Source organism: Biomphalaria glabrata, chromosome 17, assembly GCF_947242115.1.
Source record: "Biomphalaria glabrata chromosome 17, xgBioGlab47.1, whole genome shotgun sequence".
Classification (NCBI taxonomy): Eukaryota; Metazoa; Mollusca; class Gastropoda; family Planorbidae; genus Biomphalaria; species Biomphalaria glabrata.
Genome location: NC_074727.1, coordinates 16,144,422 through 16,162,886, shown reverse-complemented (window position 1 = coordinate 16,162,886; position 18,465 = coordinate 16,144,422). Strand labels below are relative to the sequence as shown.

Sequence of the window (18,465 nt, the reverse complement as noted above, 5' to 3'; positions counted from 1 at the left end):
TAAAAAACAACAACTACTTGCCCCAGATTTGTGTCTGGGCAAGAGACGCCGCATTGACGATAAAAAGGAGGAGGCAACAAAAAGCTGTATTACCTGTATTAATATTGTTCACGAATCCTTGCCTGGACACAGTTTTAAATGCTACCCATCACGGGGCAGGCATCGTAGCCTTGGCCGAGTACTTTGTCCATGTAAAAAATGTACATAATGTATTCGCTGACAATGAAGTTGGACACAGGCAGTGCGTTCTCTCTAAACAACAATGGCAAAAACAATCGCCATCAACAAATCCAAACACATCTGTTCAGTGCCTGAGATATCTGCATTTTATTAACTAAATACAAAGAAAACGCAGTTAATTCATGACGTTGGTGCTTGTATATTTTGGTTTCTTGCTGCTCCCGATACTCCGTCGATACAAATCAACATTTTGACTCGGGTGGTATGGGAATATTTTTTTTTTTAAATCTCTTTTATCACAAACTGGGGTACATGTTTAACCTGGTATTTTATTTTATTGAGTGCTAACACTGACCGCAACTCCGCAAGACGTAAATACATTTATGAAGATAACTGCACTGTTCAGACTTGTTCAAAGAAACTTTCACATATATGAAATCAAAAGACAGCTGGCAAGGTTTTTTTTTATTCCAAGACAAAAAAAATAATACTTTTATCATATTCTAGGTCTTTACTAAATATAATTATATATGCAAATGATAACAAATCGTTACGACTAATTGCAAGCGTACGTGGTCGTACATTAACTACAGATTAGCTTGTTACAGTTTATTACAACAATAGCCTTTCTATAGTAACATTATTTGAATGGAAGCACTACATGTTAAGCTGCTTCCTAGCAGAAGTTAATTGATTTGAAGGTGTAAAAAAACTGGCTAAAATGTGGCTACCCAGAATTTAGAGGGGTGCACGAGAATGGTCAGCCATCAATGCCTGATAAGCCTATGCTAGTCTACTATAACTGTACTTCAGTCACCAGTGGAAGCACTACTTGTTCAGTCTCTACTTAGATTTTAGTTGATCTGATGGTGCAAACAAGTGGTTAGAATTTAGCTACTCAGAATCCAGGTGGAGTGCAAGTGCGCCCCCTTGCACCCCTTGCGGGCGCCCATGATTGTGATGTCCCTAAATTCACATCTTCTTCACTCCTCTAGATTGTGGTTTCACCTACTTAGGGATTACGGGCACGACATGGCCTAAAGTGTGCCGATGTGCCAAAACACTCAAACTCACACCTACTTTACTCCTCTAGATTGTAAACCGTTTACATGGGATCTGAACTGTGTCCAGAGCTGCGAGAACTGTGTCGATGATTGCAACAAGATCAATGGTTCGTGCACTTCCTGTAGGAAAGGCTTCAAGTATCCTGAAGCAGGATGCAATAAAGGTCAGTCAGTCAGTCAGTCAGTCAAAATTAAAAGGAACATCTAATCTAGACTGGTTTTAGTTTTGTCAAAAATTTAAATCGTATCTCATTTCAGAAAGTTGATCTCTAGTGCATTAGCAAACTGTTAGCTATTGTAGGCTCCATTGTACCTCTATTATCTCTCGTCTCGTCCCTCCGTCTGTCTTATTGACTCTTTTTCTGTCTTACTGTCAGCATCACTGTTTGACTTACTGTCAAATTCTATTTCTGTGTTACTGTCAGTCTCTCTTTCTGTCGTACCGTCAGTATCATTCTCTGTTTTACTGTCAGTATCTGTCTTACTGTCAGTATCTGTCTTACTGTCAGTATCACTCTCTGTCTTACTGTCAGTCTCTCTTTCTGTCTTACTGTCAGTATCATTCTCTGTTTTACCGTCAGTATCATTCTCTGTCTTACTGTCAGTATCTGTCTTACTGTCAGTATCACTCTCTGTCTTACTGTCAGTCTCTCTTTCTGTCTTACTGTCAGTATCATTCTCTGTTTTACTGTCAGTATCTCTTTCTGTCTTACTGTCAGTATCACTCTCTGTCTTACTGTCAGTATCTCTTTCTGTCTTACTGTCAGTATTTGTCTTACTGTCAGTATCACTCTCTGTCTTACTGTCAGTCTCTCTTTCTGTGTTATTGTCAGTATCTCTTGCTATTTTATTGTCAAATTCTGTCTTACTGTCATTATCTCTGTCTTACTGTCAGTGTCTCTGTCTTACTGTCAGTATCTCTTGCTGTCTTACTGTCAGTAACTCTTGCTATCTTATTGTCAAATTCTCTTTCTGTCCTACTGTCAGTAACACTCTCTGTCTTACTGTCAGTATCTCTTTCTATCTAATTGTCAGTATCTCTTTCTGTATTACTGTCAGTCTCTCTTTCTGTCTTACTGTCAGTATTTCTTTTTGTCTTACTGTCAGTATCTCTTTCTGTCTTACTGTCAGTATCTCTTTCTGTATTACTGTCAGTCTCTCTTTCTGTGTTACTGTCAGTCTCTCTTTCTGTATTACTGTCAGTCTCTCTTTCTGTCTTACTGTCAGTCTCTCTTTCTGTATTACTGTCAGTCTCTCTTTCTGTCTTACTGTCAGTTTCTCTTTCTGTATTACTGTCAGTATCTCTTTCTGTATTACTGTCAGTCTTTCTTTCTGTATTACTGTCAGTCTCTCTTTCTGTGTTACTGTCAGTCTCTCTTTCTGTCTTACTGTCAGTCTCTCTTTCTGTCTTACTGTCAGTCTCTCTTGCTATCTTAATGTCATTATCTCTTGCTATGTTACTGTCAGTCTCTCTTTCTGTCTTACTGTCAGTCTCTCTTGCTATCTTACTGTCATTATCTCTTGCTATGTTACTGTCAGTCTCTCTTTCTGTGTTACTGTCAGTCTCTCTTTCTGTCTTACTGTCAGTATCTCTTTCTGTCTTACTGTCAGTCTCTCTTTCTGTATTACTGTCAGTCTCTCTTTCTGTATTACTGTCAGTCTCTCTTTCTGTGTTACTGTCAGTATCCAATATATTTTTTAAATTTACGATCTTTCTCTTTATGCTGTCTGACATCCCTCGTTTACGTCATTATGTCTATGAAAGAATTCGTTTCGCGCTGCATCATTCAACCAAAGACATACAGTCAAATCCGGTTAATAGGGCCAGTCGCTTATTCGGATCAAGTCCGGCAAAAGAACAGAAACAAATAATCTACTCTGTATTCACCTATCTCTAAAAAGCAGGGCCGGACTTCACCGTTTTTGGGCCCTATGCGAAACGGATTTCGCGGGGTCAAGTTTGGGTAGGAAGCAGTAAGTGAAACTTAAGAGTTTGTATTAGAAAATAAATTCGTCCTTGCATTTTTTTTTTCATGCTTTACTACGTACAGAATTACTTTACGAGCCTTGCGTGTAGCGAAGTCATACAGTATATCTTAAATATTTTACTACATAGATCACGCTCAATAACAAGTATTACCAAATGTTTCTGAAGCTGTTGGACCAAATAACAGCCGACCGTAGAGATGTCACCTTCATCTGGGTCCCCTCCCATGTTGGCATTGAGGAAAACGAAGCCGCAGACAGAGAACCAAAGAGAGCCCTAAATCATGCTGTGTCAGGAACCCATGTTCCCTGCTCGGACCTGAGACAAAGTATTGCCTCTGCCACCTATCGAGAGTGGCAGAACCGATGGGAGGCTGAGACTCACAGTAAACTCAGGCAGATTGTGGCGGATGTCAGGTGGCGGCCCACATCTAATGGTCTGACAAGGCGTGGTAGCACGACCATGTCCAGACTTAGGATTGGCCACACCTACATCACGCACTCTTTTGTGCTGAAGAGAGAGGAGACCCCACTTTGTGAGTACTGTGACTCTCGCCTCACCGTGGAACATATCCTCGTTGATTGCCCCAGATACCAGGATGTCAGGGAGAAATATTTTAGAGCCACTAATTTAAAAGCACTATTTGATAATGTCGACCCTGGGAAGGTACTGGGCTTTATCCGAGAAGTGGGGCTATCTACGAAGATCTGATTTATGAGTTTGTGGACATGTACTATTTACATTAGATTTTTACCAAATAATTAAATTCTTACTAACTTTACTATTTTAACTGTGAATAGACCTTGATTTTAATGATATGACTGTATAGAATCTGGCCCTTGTTGTTTAGAGAGAGAGTGGTCCTTAAGGGACTGCAGGCACGATATGGCCTAAATTGTGCCGATGTGCCTCAAATAAAAAATCCAATCCAATCCAAATGTTTCAATCTATCTACAAGAACTGTTGACCTTAAGTAATTCTTCATTAGTTTGAGGCGCGAGAAGCTTTTTACACCAGATTACACATATACGGCTAATGCATAATGCCTTTTTATTTATCGCGCGTAGGATTGGCGTTTTCCATATTGAATGACACCCCAAAATGACAATTTTTATCTATATTTTTTTTAAAGAACTTTTTCGTATATTTTCGCATATTTTGCAATTTCGGGAGATTTCCAGGAGCTCCTGGTAAATCGACAGGAGGGCGCAGGAAATATGTTTTAAGTCATAGAATGGTTTAATGTAATAATTTATACACCAAGAATTAGCGTGGTTCATATGAAAGTGCTGGGCCCAGTGCGGCCGCATAGGTTGCAGTGGCCTAAGGCCGGCCAGTCGACTAGTATTTAATATTTAAAGTAAAAATAAAACCCCCATTTGAGGGGCCCATTCGAATGGGGCCCAGGGGAATTTTCAAATTCTTCCCCTCCTTCCCCTACTCTAGCTACGCCTCTGTCCCTAGGTGGACTGTATTCATGAAAGGTTAGGGGTGACAATTATACAATGCAACACAAATTCAAGGCAGAAACCTCATTCACAGCATGGCCTGTATGTGCGTGAGGCCAGTGTTTAGATCTGCTAACTCTGACTTTGCATGGCCTGTGTGTGTGAGGCCAGTGTTTAGATCTGCTAACTCTGACTTTGCATGGCCTGTATGTGCGTGAGGCCAGTGTTTGGATCTGCTAACTCTGACTTTGCATGGCCTGTGTGTGTGAGGCCAGTGTTTAGATCTGCTAACTCTGACTTTGCATGGCCTGTGTGTGTGAGGCCAGTGTTTAGATCTGCTAACTCTGACTTTGCATGGCCTGTGTGTGTGAGGCCAGTGTTTAGATCTGCTAACTCTGACTTTGCATGGCCTGTGTGTGTGAGGCTAGTGTTTAGATCTGCTAACTCTGACTTTGCATGGCCTGTGTGTGTGAGGCCAGTGTTTAGATCTGCTTATGACTTTGCATGGCCTGTGTGTGTGAGGCCAGTGTTTAGATCTGCTAACTCTGACTTTGCATGGCCTGTGTGTGTGAGGCCAGTGTTTAGATCTGCTAACTCTGACTTTGCATGGCCTGTGTGTGTGAGGCCAGTGTTTAGATCTGCTAACTCTGACTTTGCATGGCCTGTGTGTGTGAGGCCAGTGTTTAGATCTGCTAACTCTGACTTTGCATGGCCTGTGTGTGTGAGGCAAGTGTTTAGATCTGCTAACTCTGACTTTGCATGGCCTGTGTGTGTGAGGCCAGTGTTTAGATCTGCTTATGACTTTGCATGGCCTGTGTGTGTGAGGCCAGTGTTTAGATCTGCTAACTCTGACTTTGCATGGCCTGTGTGTGTGAGGCCAGTGTTTAGATCTGCTAACTCTGACTTTGCATGGCCTGTGTGTGAGGCCAGTGTTTAGATCTGCTAACTCTGATTTTGCATGGCATGTGTGTGTGAGGCTAGTGTTTAGATCTGCTAACTCTGACTTTGCATGGCCTGTGTGTGTGAGGCCAGTGTTTAGATCTGCTAACTATGACTTTGCATGGCCTGTGTGTGTGAGGCTAGTGTTTAGATCTGCTAACTCTGACTTTGCATGGCCTGTGTGTGTGAGGCCAGTGTTTAGATCTGCTTATGACTTTGCATGGCCTGTGTGTGTGAGGCCAGTGTTTAGATCTGCTAACTCTGACTTTGCATGGCCTGTGTGTGTGAGGCCAGTGTTTAGATCTGCTAACTCTGACTTTGCATGGCCTGTGTGTGTGAGGCCAGTGTTTAGATCTGCTAACTCTGACTTTGCATGGCCTGTGTGTGTGAGGCCAGTGTTTAGATCTGCTAACTCTGACTTTGCATGGCCTGTGTGTGTGAGGCCAGTGTTTAGATCTGCTAACTCTGACTTTGCATAGCCTGTGTGTGTGAGGCCAGTGTTTAGATCTGCTAACTCTGACTTTGCATGGCCTGTGTGTGTGAGGCTAGTGTTTAGATCTGCTTATGACTTTGCATGGCCTGTGTGTGTGAGGCTAGTGTTTAGATCTGCTTATGACTTTGCATGGCCTGTGTGTGTGAGGCTAGTGTTTAGATCTGCTAACTCTGACTTTGCATGGCCTGTGTGTGTGAGGCTAGTGCTTAGATCTGCTAACTCTGACTTTGCATGGCCTGTGTGTGTGAGGCTAGTGTTTAGATCTGCTAACTCTGACTTTGCATGGCCTGTGTGTGTGAGGCTAGTGTTAAGATCTGCTAACTCTGACTTTGCATGGCCTGTGTGTGTGAGGCCAGTGTTTAGATCTGCTAACTCTGACTTTGCATGGCCTGTGTGTGTGAGGCTAGTGTTTAGATCTGCTAACTCTGACTTTGCATGGCCTGTGTGTGTGAGGCCAGTGTTTAGATCTGCTTATGACTTTGCATGGCCTGTGTGTGTGAGGCCAGTGTTTAGATCTGCTAACTCTGACTTTGCATGGCCTGTGTGTGTGAGGCCAGTGTTTAGATCTGCTAACTCTGACTTTGCATGGCCTGTGTGTGTGAGGCCAGTGTTTAGATCTGCTAACTCTGACTTTGCATGGCCTGTGTGTGTGAGGCCAGTGTTTAGATCTGCTAACTCTGACTTTGCATGGCATGTGTGTGTGAGGCTAGTGTTTAGATCTGCTAACTCTGACTTTGCATGGCCTGTGTGTGTGAGGCCAGTGTTTAGATCTGCTAACTCTGACTTTGCATGGCCTGTGTGTGTGAGGCTAGTGTTTAGATCTGCTAACTCTGACTTTGCATGGCCTGTGTGTGTGAGGCCAGTGTTTAGATCTGCTTATGACTTTGCATGGCCTGTGTGTGTGAGGCCAGTGTTTAGATCTGCTAACTCTGACTTTGCATGGCCTGTGTGTGTGAGGCCAGTGTTTAGATCTGCTAACTCTGACTTTGCATGGCCTGTGTGTGTGAGGCCAGTGTTTAGATCTGCTAACTCTGACTTTGCATGGCCTGTGTGTGTGAGGCCAGTGTTTAGATCTGCTAACTCTGACTTTGCATGGCCTGTGTGTGTGAGGCCAGTGTTTAGATCTGCTAACTCTGACTTTGCATAGCCTGTGTGTGTGAGGCCAGTGTTTAGATCTGCTAACTCTGACTTTGCATTGCCTGTGTGTGTGAGGCTAGTGTTTAGATCTGCTTATGACTTTGCATGGCCTGTGTGTGTGAGGCTAGTGTTTAGATCTGCTTATGACTTTGCATGGCCTGTGTGTGTGAGGCTAGTGTTTAGATCTGCTAACTCTGACTTTGCATGGCCTGTGTGTGTGAGGCTAGTGCTTAGATCTGCTAACTCTGACTTTGCATGGCCTGTGTGTGTGAGGCTAGTGTGTAGATCTGCTAACTCTGACTTTGCATGGCCTGTGTGTGTGAGGCTAGTGTTAAGATCTGCTAACTCTGACTTTGCATGGCCTGTGTGTGTGAGGCCAGTGTTTAGATCTGCTAACTCTGACTTTGCATGGCCTGTGTGTGTGAGGCTAGTGTTTAGATCTGCTAACTCTGACTTTGCATGGCCTGTGTGTGTGAGGCTAGTGTTTAGATCTGCTAACTCTGACTTTGCATAGCCTGTGTGTGTGAGGCCAGTGTTTAGATCTGCTTATGACTTTGCATGGCCTGTGTGTGTGAGGCCAGTGTTTAGATCTGCTAACTCTGACTTTGCATGGCCTGTGTGTGTGAGGCCAGTGTTTAGATCTGCTTATGACTTTGCATGGCCTGTGTGTGTGAGGCCAGTGTTTAGATCTGCTAACTCTGACTTTGCATGGCCTGTGTGTGTGAGGCCAGTGTTTAGATCTGCTAACTCTGACTTTGCATGGCCTGTGTGTGTGAGGCCAGTGTTTAGATCTGCTAACTCTGACTTTGCATGGCCTTTGTGTTTGAGGCCTGTGTTTACATCTGCTAACTCTGACTTTGCATGGCCTGTGTGTGTGAGGCCAGTATTTAGATCTGCTAACTCTGACTTTGCATGGCCTGTGTGTTTGAGGCCTGTGTTTACATCTGCTAACTCTGACTTTGCATGGCCTGTGTGTGTGAGGCCAGTATTTAGATCTGCTAACTCTGACTTTGCATTGCCTGTGTGTGTGAGGCCAGTGTTTAGATCTGCTAACTCTGACTTTGCATGGCCTGTGTGTGTGAGGCCAGTGTTTAGATCTGCTAACTCTGACTTTGCATGGCCTGTGTGTGTGAGGCCAGTGTTTAGATCTGCTAACTCTGACTTTGCATGGCCTGTGTGTGTGAGGCCAGTGTTTAGATCTGCTAACTCTGACTTTGCATGGCCTGTGTGTGTGAGGCTAGTGTTTAGATCTGCTAACTCTGACTTTGCATGGCCTGTGTGTGTGAGGCCAGTGTTTAGATCTGCTTATGACTTTGCATGGCCTGTGTGTGTGAGGCCAGTGTTTAGATCTGCTAACTCTGACTTTGCATGGCCTGTGTGTGTGAGGCCAGTGTTTAGATCTGCTAACTCTGACTTTGCATGGCCTGTGTGTGAGGCCAGTGTTTAGATCTGCTAACTCTGACTTTGCATGGCATGTGTGTGTGAGGCTAGTGTTTAGATCTGCTAACTCTGACTTTGCATGGCCTGTGTGTGTGAGGCCAGTGTTTAGATCTGCTAACTCTGACTTTGCATGGCCTGTGTGTGTGAGGCTAGTGTTTAGATCTGCTAACTCTGACTTTGCATGGCCTGTGTGTGTGAGGCCAGTGTTTAGATCTGCTTATGACTTTGCATGGCCTGTGTGTGTGAGGCCAGTGTTTAGATCTGCTAACTCTGACTTTGCATGGCCTGTGTGTGTGAGGCCAGTGTTTAGATCTGCTAACTCTGACTTTGCATGGCCTGTGTGTGTGAGGCCAGTGTTTAGATCTGCTAACTCTGACTTTGCATGGCCTGTGTGTGTGAGGCCAGTGTTTAGATCTGCTAACTCTGACTTTGCATGGCCTGTGTGTGTGAGGCCAGTGTTTAGATCTGCTAACTCTGACTTTGCATAGCCTGTGTGTGTGAGGCCAGTGTTTAGATCTGCTAACTCTGACTTTGCATGGCCTGTGTGTGTGAGGCTAGTGTTTAGATCTGCTTATGACTTTGCATGGCCTGTGTGTGTGAGGCTAGTGTTTAGATCTGCTTATGACTTTGCATGGCCTGTGTGTGTGAGGCTAGTGTTTAGATCTGCTAACTCTGACTTTGCATGGCCTGTGTGTGTGAGGCTAGTGCTTAGATCTGCTAACTCTGACTTTGCATGGCCTGTGTGTGTGAGGCTAGTGTTTAGATCTGCTAACTCTGACTTTGCATGGCCTGTGTGTGTGAGGCTAGTGTTAAGATCTGCTAACTCTGACTTTGCATGGCCTGTGTGTGTGAGGCCAGTGTTTAGATCTGCTAACTCTGACTTTGCATGGCCTGTGTGTGTGAGGCTAGTGTTTAGATCTGCTAACTCTGACTTTGCATGGCCTGTGTGTGTGAGGCTAGTGTTTAGATCTGCTAACTCTGACTTTGCATAGCCTGTGTGTGTGAGGCCAGTGTTTAGATCTGCTTATGACTTTGCATGGCCTGTGTGTGTGAGGCCAGTGTTTAGATCTGCTAACTCTGACTTTGCATGGCCTGTGTGTGTGAGGCCAGTGTTTAGATCTGCTTATGACTTTGCATGGCCTGTGTGTGTGAGGCCAGTGTTTAGATCTGCTAACTCTGACTTTGCATGGCCTGTGTGTGTGAGGCCAGTGTTTAGATCTGCTAACTCTGACTTTGCATGGCCTGTGTGTGTGAGGCTAGTGTTTAGATCTGCTAACTCTGACTTTGCATGGCCTGTGTGTGTGAGGCCAGTGTTTAGATCTGCTAACTCTGACTTTGCATGGCCTGTGTGTGTGAGGCCAGTGTTTAGATCTGCTAACTCTGACTTTGCATGGCCTTTGTGTTTGAGGCCTGTGTTTACATCTGCTAACTCTGACTTTGCATGGCCTGTGTGTGTGAGGCCAGTATTTAGATCTGCTAATTCTGACTTTGCATGGCCTGTGTGTTTGAGGCCTGTGTTTACATCTGCTAACTCTGACTTTGCATGGCCTGTGTGTGTGAGGCCAGTATTTAGATCTGCTAACTCTGACTTTGCATGGCCTGTGTGTGTGAGGCCAGTGTTTAGATCTGCTAACTCTGACTTTGCATGGCCTGTGTGTGTGAGGCCAGTGTTTACATCTGCTAACTCTGACTTTGCATGGCCTGTGTGTGTGAGGCCAGTGTTTAGATCTGCTAACTCTGACTTTGCATGGCCTGTGTGTTTGAGGCCTGTGTTTACATCTGCTAACTCTGACTTTGCATGGCCTGTGTGTGTGAGGCCAGTATTTAGATCTGCTAACTCTGACTTTGCATGGCCTGTGTGTGTGAGGCCAGTGTTTACATCTGCTAACTCTGACTTTGCATGGCCTGTGTGTGTGAGGCCAGTGTTTAGATCTGCTAACTCTGACTTTGCATGGCCTGTGTGTGTGAGGCCAGTGTTTAGATCTGCTAACTCTGACTTTGCATGGCCTGTGTGTGTGAGGCCAGTTTTTAGATCTGCTAACTCTGACTTTGCATGGCATGTGTGTGTGAGGCTAGTGTTTAGATCTGCTAACTCTGACTTTGCATGGCCTGTGTGTGTGAGGCCAGTGTTTAGATCTGCTAACTCTGACTTTGCATGGCCTGTGTGTGTGAGGCCAGTGTTTAGATCTGCTAACTCTGACTTTGCATGGCCTGTGTGTGTGAGGCTAGTGTTTAGATCTGCTAACTCTGACTTTGCATGGCCTGTGTGTGTGAGGCCAGTGTTTAGATCTGCTTATGACTTTGCATGGCCTGTGTGTGTGAGGCCAGTGTTTAGATCTGCTAACTCTGACTTTGCATGGCCTGTGTGTGTGAGGCCAGTGTTTAGATCTGCTAACTCTGACTTTGCATGGCCTGTGTGTGTGAGGCCAGTGTTTAGATCTGCTAACTCTGACTTTGCATGGCCTGTGTGTGTGAGGCCAGTGTTTAGATCTGCTAACTCTGACTTTGCATGGCATGTGTGTGTGAGGCTAGTGTTTAGATCTGCTAACTCTGACTTTGCATGGCCTGTGTGTGTGAGGCCAGTGTTTAGATCTGCTAACTCTGACTTTGCATGGCCTGTGTGTGTGAGGCTAGTGTTTAGATCTGCTAACTCTGACTTTGCATGGCCTGTGTGTGTGAGGCCAGTGTTTAGATCTGCTTATGACTTTGCATGGCCTGTGTGTGTGAGGCCAGTGTTTAGATCTGCTAACTCTGACTTTGCATGGCCTGTGTGTGTGAGGCCAGTGTTTAGATCTGCTAACTCTGACTTTGCATGGCCTGTGTGTGTGAGGCCAGTGTTTAGATCTGCTAACTCTGACTTTGCATGGCCTGTGTGTGTGAGGCCAGTGTTTAGATCTGCTAACTCTGACTTTGCATGGCCTGTGTGTGTGAGGCTAGTGTTTAGATCTGCTTATGACTTTGCATGGCCTGTGTGTGTGAGGCTAGTGTTTAGATCTGCTTATGACTTTGCATGGCCTGTGTGTGTGAGGCTAGTGTTTAGATCTGCTAACTCTGACTTTGCATGGCCTGTGTGTGTGAGGCTAGTGCTTAGATCTGCTAACTCTGACTTTGCATGGCCTGTGTGTGTGAGGCTAGTGTGTAGATCTGCTAACTCTGACTTTGCATGGCCTGTGTGTGTGAGGCTAGTGTTAAGATCTGCTAACTCTGACTTTGCATGGCCTGTGTGTGTGAGGCCAGTGTTTAGATCTGCTAACTCTGACTTTGCAAGGCCTGTGTGTGTGAGGCTAGTGTTTAGATCTGCTAACTCTGACTTTGCATGGCCTGTGTGTGTGAGGCTAGTGTTTAGATCTGCTAACTCTGACTTTGCATAGCCTGTGTGTGTGAGGCCAGTGTTTAGATCTGCTTATGACTTTGCATGGCCTGTGTGTGTGAGGCCAGTGTTTAGATCTGCTAACTCTGACTTTGCATGGCCTGTGTGTGTGAGGCCAGTGTTTAGATCTGCTTATGACTTTGCATGGCCTGTGTGTGTGAGGCTAGTGTTTAGATCTGCTTATGACTTTGCATGGCCTGTGTGTGTGAGGCTAGTGTTTAGATCTGCTTATGACTTTGCATGGCCTGTGTGTGTGAGGCTAGTGTTTAGATCTGCTAACTCTGACTTTGCATAGCCTGTGTGTGTGAGGCCAGTGTTTAGATCTGCTTATGACTTTGCATGGCCTGTGTGTGTGAGGCCAGTGTTTAGATCTGCTAACTCTGACTTTGCATGGCCTGTGTGTGTGAGGCCAGTGTTTAGATCTGCTTATGACTTTGCATGGCCTGTGTGTGTGAGGCTAGTGTTTAGATCTGCTTATGACTTTGCATGGCCTGTGTGTGTGAGGCTAGTGTTTAGATCTGCTTATGACTTTGCATGGCCTGTGTGTGTGAGGCTAGTGTTTAGATCTGCTAACTCTGACTTTGCATGGCCTGTGTGTGTGAGGCTAGTGCTTAGATCTGCTAACTCTGACTTTGCATGGCCTGTGTGTGTGAGGCTAGTGTTTAGATCTGCTAACTCTGACTTTGCATGGCCTGTGTGTGTGAGGCTAGTGTTAAGATCTGCTAACTCTGACTTTGCATGGCCTGTGTGTGTGAGGCCAGTGTTTAGATCTGCTAACTCTGACTTTGCATGGCCTGTGTGTGTGAGGCTAGTGTTTAGATCTGCTAACTCTGACTTTGCATGGCCTGTGTGTGTGAGGCTAGTGTTTAGATCTGCTAACTCTGACTTTGCATAGCCTGTGTGTGTGAGGCCAGTGTTTAGATCTGCTTATGACTTTGCATGGCCTGTGTGTGTGAGGCCAGTGTTTAGATCTGCTAACTCTGACTTTGCATGGCCTGTGTGTGTGAGGCCAGTGTTTAGATCTGCTTATGACTTTGCATGGCCTGTGTGTTCGAGGCCAGTGTTTAGATCTGCTAACTCTGACTTTGCATGGCCTGTGTGTGTGAGGCCAGTGTTTAGATCTGCTAACTCTGACTTTGCATGGCCTGTGTGTGTGAGGCTAGTGTTTAGATCTGCTAACTCTGACTTTGCATGGCCTGTGTGTGTGAGGCCAGTGTTTAGATCTGCTAACTCTGACTTTGCATGGCCTGTGTGTGTGAGGTCAGTGTTTAGATCTGCTAACTCTGACTTTGCATGGCCTTTGTGTTTGAGGCCTGTGTTTACATCTGCTAACTCTGACTTTGCATGGCCTGTGTGTGTGAGGCCAGTATTTAGATCTGCTAACTCTGACTTTGCATGGCCTGTGTGTTTGAGGCCTGTGTTTACATCTGCTAACTCTGACTTTGCATGGCCTGTGTGTGTGAGGCCAGTATTTAGATCTGCTAACTCTGACTTTGCATGGCCTGTGTGTGTGAGGCCAGTGTTTAGATCTGCTAACTCTGACTTTGCATGGCCTGTGTGTTTGAGGCCAGTGTTTACATCTGCTAACTCTGACTTTGCATGGCCTGTGTGTGTGAGGCCAGTGTTTAGATCTGCTAACTCTGACTTTGCATGGCCTGTGTGTTTGAGGCCTGTGTTTACATCTGCTAACTCTGACTTTGCATGGCCTGTGTGTGTGAGGCCAGTATTTAGATCTGCTAACTCTGACTTTGCATGGCCTGTGTGTGTGAGGCCAGTGTTTACATCTGCTAACTCTGACTTTGCATGGCCTGTGTGTGTGAGGCCAGTGTTTAGATCTGCTAGCTCTGACTTTGCATGGCCTGTGTGTGTGAGGCCAGTGTTTAGATCTGCTAACTCTGACTTTGCATGGCCTGTGTGTGTGAGGCTAGTGTTTAGATCTGCTAACTCTGACTTTGCATGGCCTGTGTGTGTGAGGCCAGTGTTTAGATCTGCTTATGACTTTGCATGGCCTGTGTGTGTGAGGCCAGTGTTTAGATCTGCTAACTCTGACTTTGCATGGCCTGTGTGTGTGAGGCCAGTGTTTAGATCTGCTAACTCTGACTTTGCATGGCCTGTGTGTGTGAGGCCAGTGTTTAGATCTGCTAACTCTGACTTTGCATGGCCTGTGTGTGTGAGGCCAGTGTTTAGATCTGCTAACTCTGACTTTGCATGGCCTGTGTGTGTGAGGCTAGTGTTTAGATCTGCTAACTCTGACTTTGCATGGCCTGTGTGTGTGAGGCCAGTGTTTAGATCTGCTTATGACTTTGCATGGCCTGTGTGTGTGAGGCCAGTGTTTAGATCTGCTAACTCTGACTTTGCATGGCCTGTGTGTGTGAGGCCAGTGTTTAGATCTGCTAACTCTGACTTTGCATGGCCTGTGTGTGTGAGGCCAGTGTTTAGATCTGCTAACTCTGACTTTGCATGGCCTGTGTGTGTGAGGCCAGTGTTTAGATCTGCTAACTCTGACTTTGCATGGCATGTGTGTGTGAGGCTAGTGTTAAGATCTGCTAACTCTGACTTTGCATGGCCTGTGTGTGTGAGGCCAGTGTTTAGATCTGCTAACTCTGACTTTGCATGGCCTGTGTGTGTGAGGCTAGTGTTTAGATCTGCTAACTCTGACTTTGCATGGCCTGTGTGTGTGAGGCCAGTGTTTAGATCTGCTAACTCTGACTTTGCATGGCCTGTGTGTGTGAGGCCAGTGTTTAGATCTGCTAACTCTGACTTTGCATGGCCTGTGTGTGTGAGGCCAGTGTTTAGATCTGCTAACTCTGACTTTGCATAGCCTGTGTGTGTGAGGCCAGTGTTTAGATCTGCTAACTCTGACTTTGCATGGCCTGTGTGTGTGAGGCTAGTGTTTAGATCTGCTTATGACTTTGCATGGCCTGTGTGTGTGAGGCTAGTGTTTAGATCTGCTTATGACTTTGCATGGCCTGTGTGTGTGAGGCTAGTGTTTAGATCTGCTAACTCTGACTTTGCATGGCCTGTGTGTGTGAGGCTAGTGCTTAGATCTGCTAACTCTGACTTTGCATGGCCTGTGTGTGTGAGGCTAGTGTTTAGATCTGCTAACTCTGACTTTGCATGGCCTGTGTGTGTGAGGCTAGTGTTAAGATCTGCTAACTCTGACTTTGCATGGCCTGTGTGTGTGAGGCCAGTGGTTAGATCTGCTAACTCTGACTTTGCATGGCCTGTGTGTGTGAGGCTAGTGTTTAGATCTGCTAACTCTGACTTTGCATGGCCTGTGTGTGTGAGGCTAGTGTTTAGATCTGCTAACTCTGACTTTGCATGGCCTGTGTGTGTAAGGCCAGTGTTTAGATCTGCTTATGACTTTGCATGGCCTGTGTGTGTGAGGCCAGTGTTTAGATCTGCTAACTCTGACTTTGCATGGCCTGTGTGTGTGAGGCCAGTGTTTAGATCTGCTTATGACTTTGCATGGCCTGTGTGTGTGAGGCCAGTGTTTAGATCTGCTAACTCTGACTTTGCATGGCCTGTGTGTGTGAGGCCAGTGTTTAGATCTGCTAACTCTGACTTTGCATGGCCTGTGTGTGTGAGGCTAGTGTTTAGATCTGCTAACTCTGACTTTGCATGGCCTGTGTGTGTGAGGCCAGTGTTTAGATCTGCTAACTCTGACTTTGCATGGCCTGTGTGTGTGAGGCCAGTGTTTAGATCTGCTAACTCTGACTTTGCATGGCCTTTGTGTTTGAGGCCTGTGTTTACATCTGCTAACTCTGACTTTGCATGGCCTGTGTGTGTGAGGCCAGTATTTAGATCTGCTAACTCTGACTTTGCATGGCCTGTGTGTTTGAGGCCTGTGTTTACATCTGCTAACTCTGACTTTGCATGGCCTGTGTGTGTGAGGCCAGTATTTAGATCTGCTAACTCTGACTTTGCATGGCCTGTGTGTGTGAGGCCAGTGTTTAGATCTGCTAACTCTGACTTTGCATGGCCTGTGTGTTTGAGGCCAGTGTTTACATCTGCTAACTCTGACTTTGCATGGCCTGTGTGTGTGAGGCCAGTGTTTACATCTGCTAAGTCTGACTTTGCATGGCCTGTGTGTGTGAGGCCAGTGTTTACATCTGCTAACTCTGACTTTGTCTCTCAACAGAATGTGAGGAACTAGAGTACGGTGAGAACTGTATGGGAAACTGCCAAATGAAATGTGGGGAAGATTGCTATGAGAGGGTAAACGGCGAATGTCCAGGTAAGTTTTTTTTAAAAACTTGATGTCAACTTAGAATGTTGTGTTATCCATTTTGTTTGACTTTGGCGCGCATACTTGTTTATGGGTAAAATACATTTTGCATACCTCGCGCCTTTGTTGTATACCACGCGCATTTGCCAATCATTTGTAAAACCTTGTATAAACCGCGGGTTATGTGGGCAAAAATACGGTGGTTATTTTCAACAATGGTTTAGAATAGATCAATTTTTTTGGAGTGTGACATTTTCTTTTGAAATTTTGACTTTTTCAGTGCATGGTAATTGGGGCGTTTGGTCTGAATGGGCGTGCGGAGAGTGTCCTGAAGAGAACTTGCTTCGATCCAGGTCAGAGGTCATATAGTCTGCTTTGGTTACATGGTTTAAGCTTTGCTTTCTTTGATTAAGTCTCTTATGCCTCTTAATATGATGTCCGCGTAGCGTTCATAAGACGAAGAATTAAATTATAAACAAGGTTACACTAACACAAATACAAAATCGGCCCAAAGTGGTCCAACCAGGCAGGTAAAAAGGCAGGTTTCAATATTTTCAGAAACAATATCAGAATGAAATTCTATCAAAGACAAATGACAGAGAAGAATGGAGAAAGAAGGTTGACAGATTATGTGTGGTGTCCCATCGGTCCAGCAGACTAAAGGATAGGTGATAGTGAATGTGAAACATTATGTTCAACCGGCCTAACTGATGTCTTATAATAAATATCTATTTTAGCTAATCGTTTTGTGAATGGTCGATCTCTTATTCCTCAAGAAAAAAACATTTCCTTATAAAACCATCCTTTAGTTAAGTGTTCTATGGCCGTAGTGAAACACTACAGTTCACACGATAATATGATAAATTACGTATTAATTGCTGTTTTAAATTATGTTCCCTACATACTAAATATTTTTTTTGTGTAAATGTAGTAGTTAGTATAACAGAACTTATCTTAGTAATACAAATGCAAAAATAAAAATTTGACCAAAAATCTAAAACCGTTTGCATAAATGTTTTACGGATATTATATATGTGGCAGTCCCGACTAAAGCGCTTCCCGTGTTTATTACTATTAAACGTGAATAGTTGTAAAAGTGATGTATTTAAAAAAATTTAAAAAAAAACAAAACAACCTGCTTGCATAAAGTATTTTAAAAATGAGTTTTTTTCGCTTTTAGAAAAAAAAAAAGTAGCCGTTGCATCGGAACTTTTAATAGTCTAAAATATTATGATGTCGGATTTTCACTATCTTTTCTAGTTTACGAGATCTAAATGGGACGAACGGACGGACAGACATTCCAAACACAACTTATAGTGTCTTTTCCCCTTTCAGGGCCCTTAAAAAGATATATATTATTGTAGCTTAAGGGAGGGAAAATATATATATTATTGTAAACGTAAGGGAGGCAACTCAAAAAAAAAAAGGGAAGTAAAAAAAAACGATGAGGATATTTATTTACATGTGATGAAGTGAGAACAAACATAAATAGAAGTCTTGGTCTTTAGCTCTTCTCTCTCCCATACAATTCATTGGTGCCGCCTCTGTCACTACTATCGCTACTGCCACTGGTCACAGATCCGTGTCACTCTATGGTTGTCCCAGAAACGGTTGTCTTCCCAAACCGCTATAGGGGAACGACCATCCTCTATTTCACACATCATCCTGTCCTGACAACCTCAAAGTGCAAATAAAACTGTCCAACTTTATTGCTAACCTGTCAACTGGCGTAGATCTTTTTCGTGTTATTGAAGGTGGAGTGGACCAAAATTTTTTTCTACTGTTCTTGCAATTTCTTTTACCTCTAAATAATAATAATATCTTTTGTATAGAGCTATTTTCATGCTTATAGCATGCTCAGAGCGCTTTGGTCCAATCTCATTTGTGGACCTGTGGGGGGAAGGGGGTATCTGGGAGAAGGTTTTCCGTGCTGCCTTTAGGCGCTCAGTAAACACAACTCTGCTCGAGTCGGGTGTCGAACCTTGAGCCACTTTCAAAGGTAGCCAAGCCAAGCCAAGTTCAAGCGTACTTAGCCTCTCGACCACGCTTCTTGATTAGGAAGAAAAAAACCTCTGCCTGTCTGTCTGTCTGTCTCTCTCTCTTTCTCTCTCTCTCTCTCTCTCTCTCTCTCTCTCTAAACGCTACTATTTTGTCCTATGTTGAATAGATCGCAATATCG

At 44.5% G+C, this 18,465-nt stretch overlaps 1 protein-coding gene across 1 annotated transcript in view; it reads left to right on the top strand.

Annotated features, from left to right (window-relative positions):
- The window catches only part of LOC106055566 (uncharacterized), a 126,616-nt gene that overhangs the window by 84,086 nt on the left and 24,065 nt on the right, over nucleotides 1–18,465 (top strand). Inside the window, exons 26-28 of the mRNA XM_056016057.1 lie at nucleotides 1,274–1,408; nucleotides 16,200–16,295; nucleotides 16,567–16,639. Coding sequence (XP_055872032.1) covers nucleotides 1,274–1,408; nucleotides 16,200–16,295; nucleotides 16,567–16,639 — 304 coding nt within the window. The remainder of the gene's footprint in view (nucleotides 1–1,273; nucleotides 1,409–16,199; nucleotides 16,296–16,566; nucleotides 16,640–18,465) is intronic.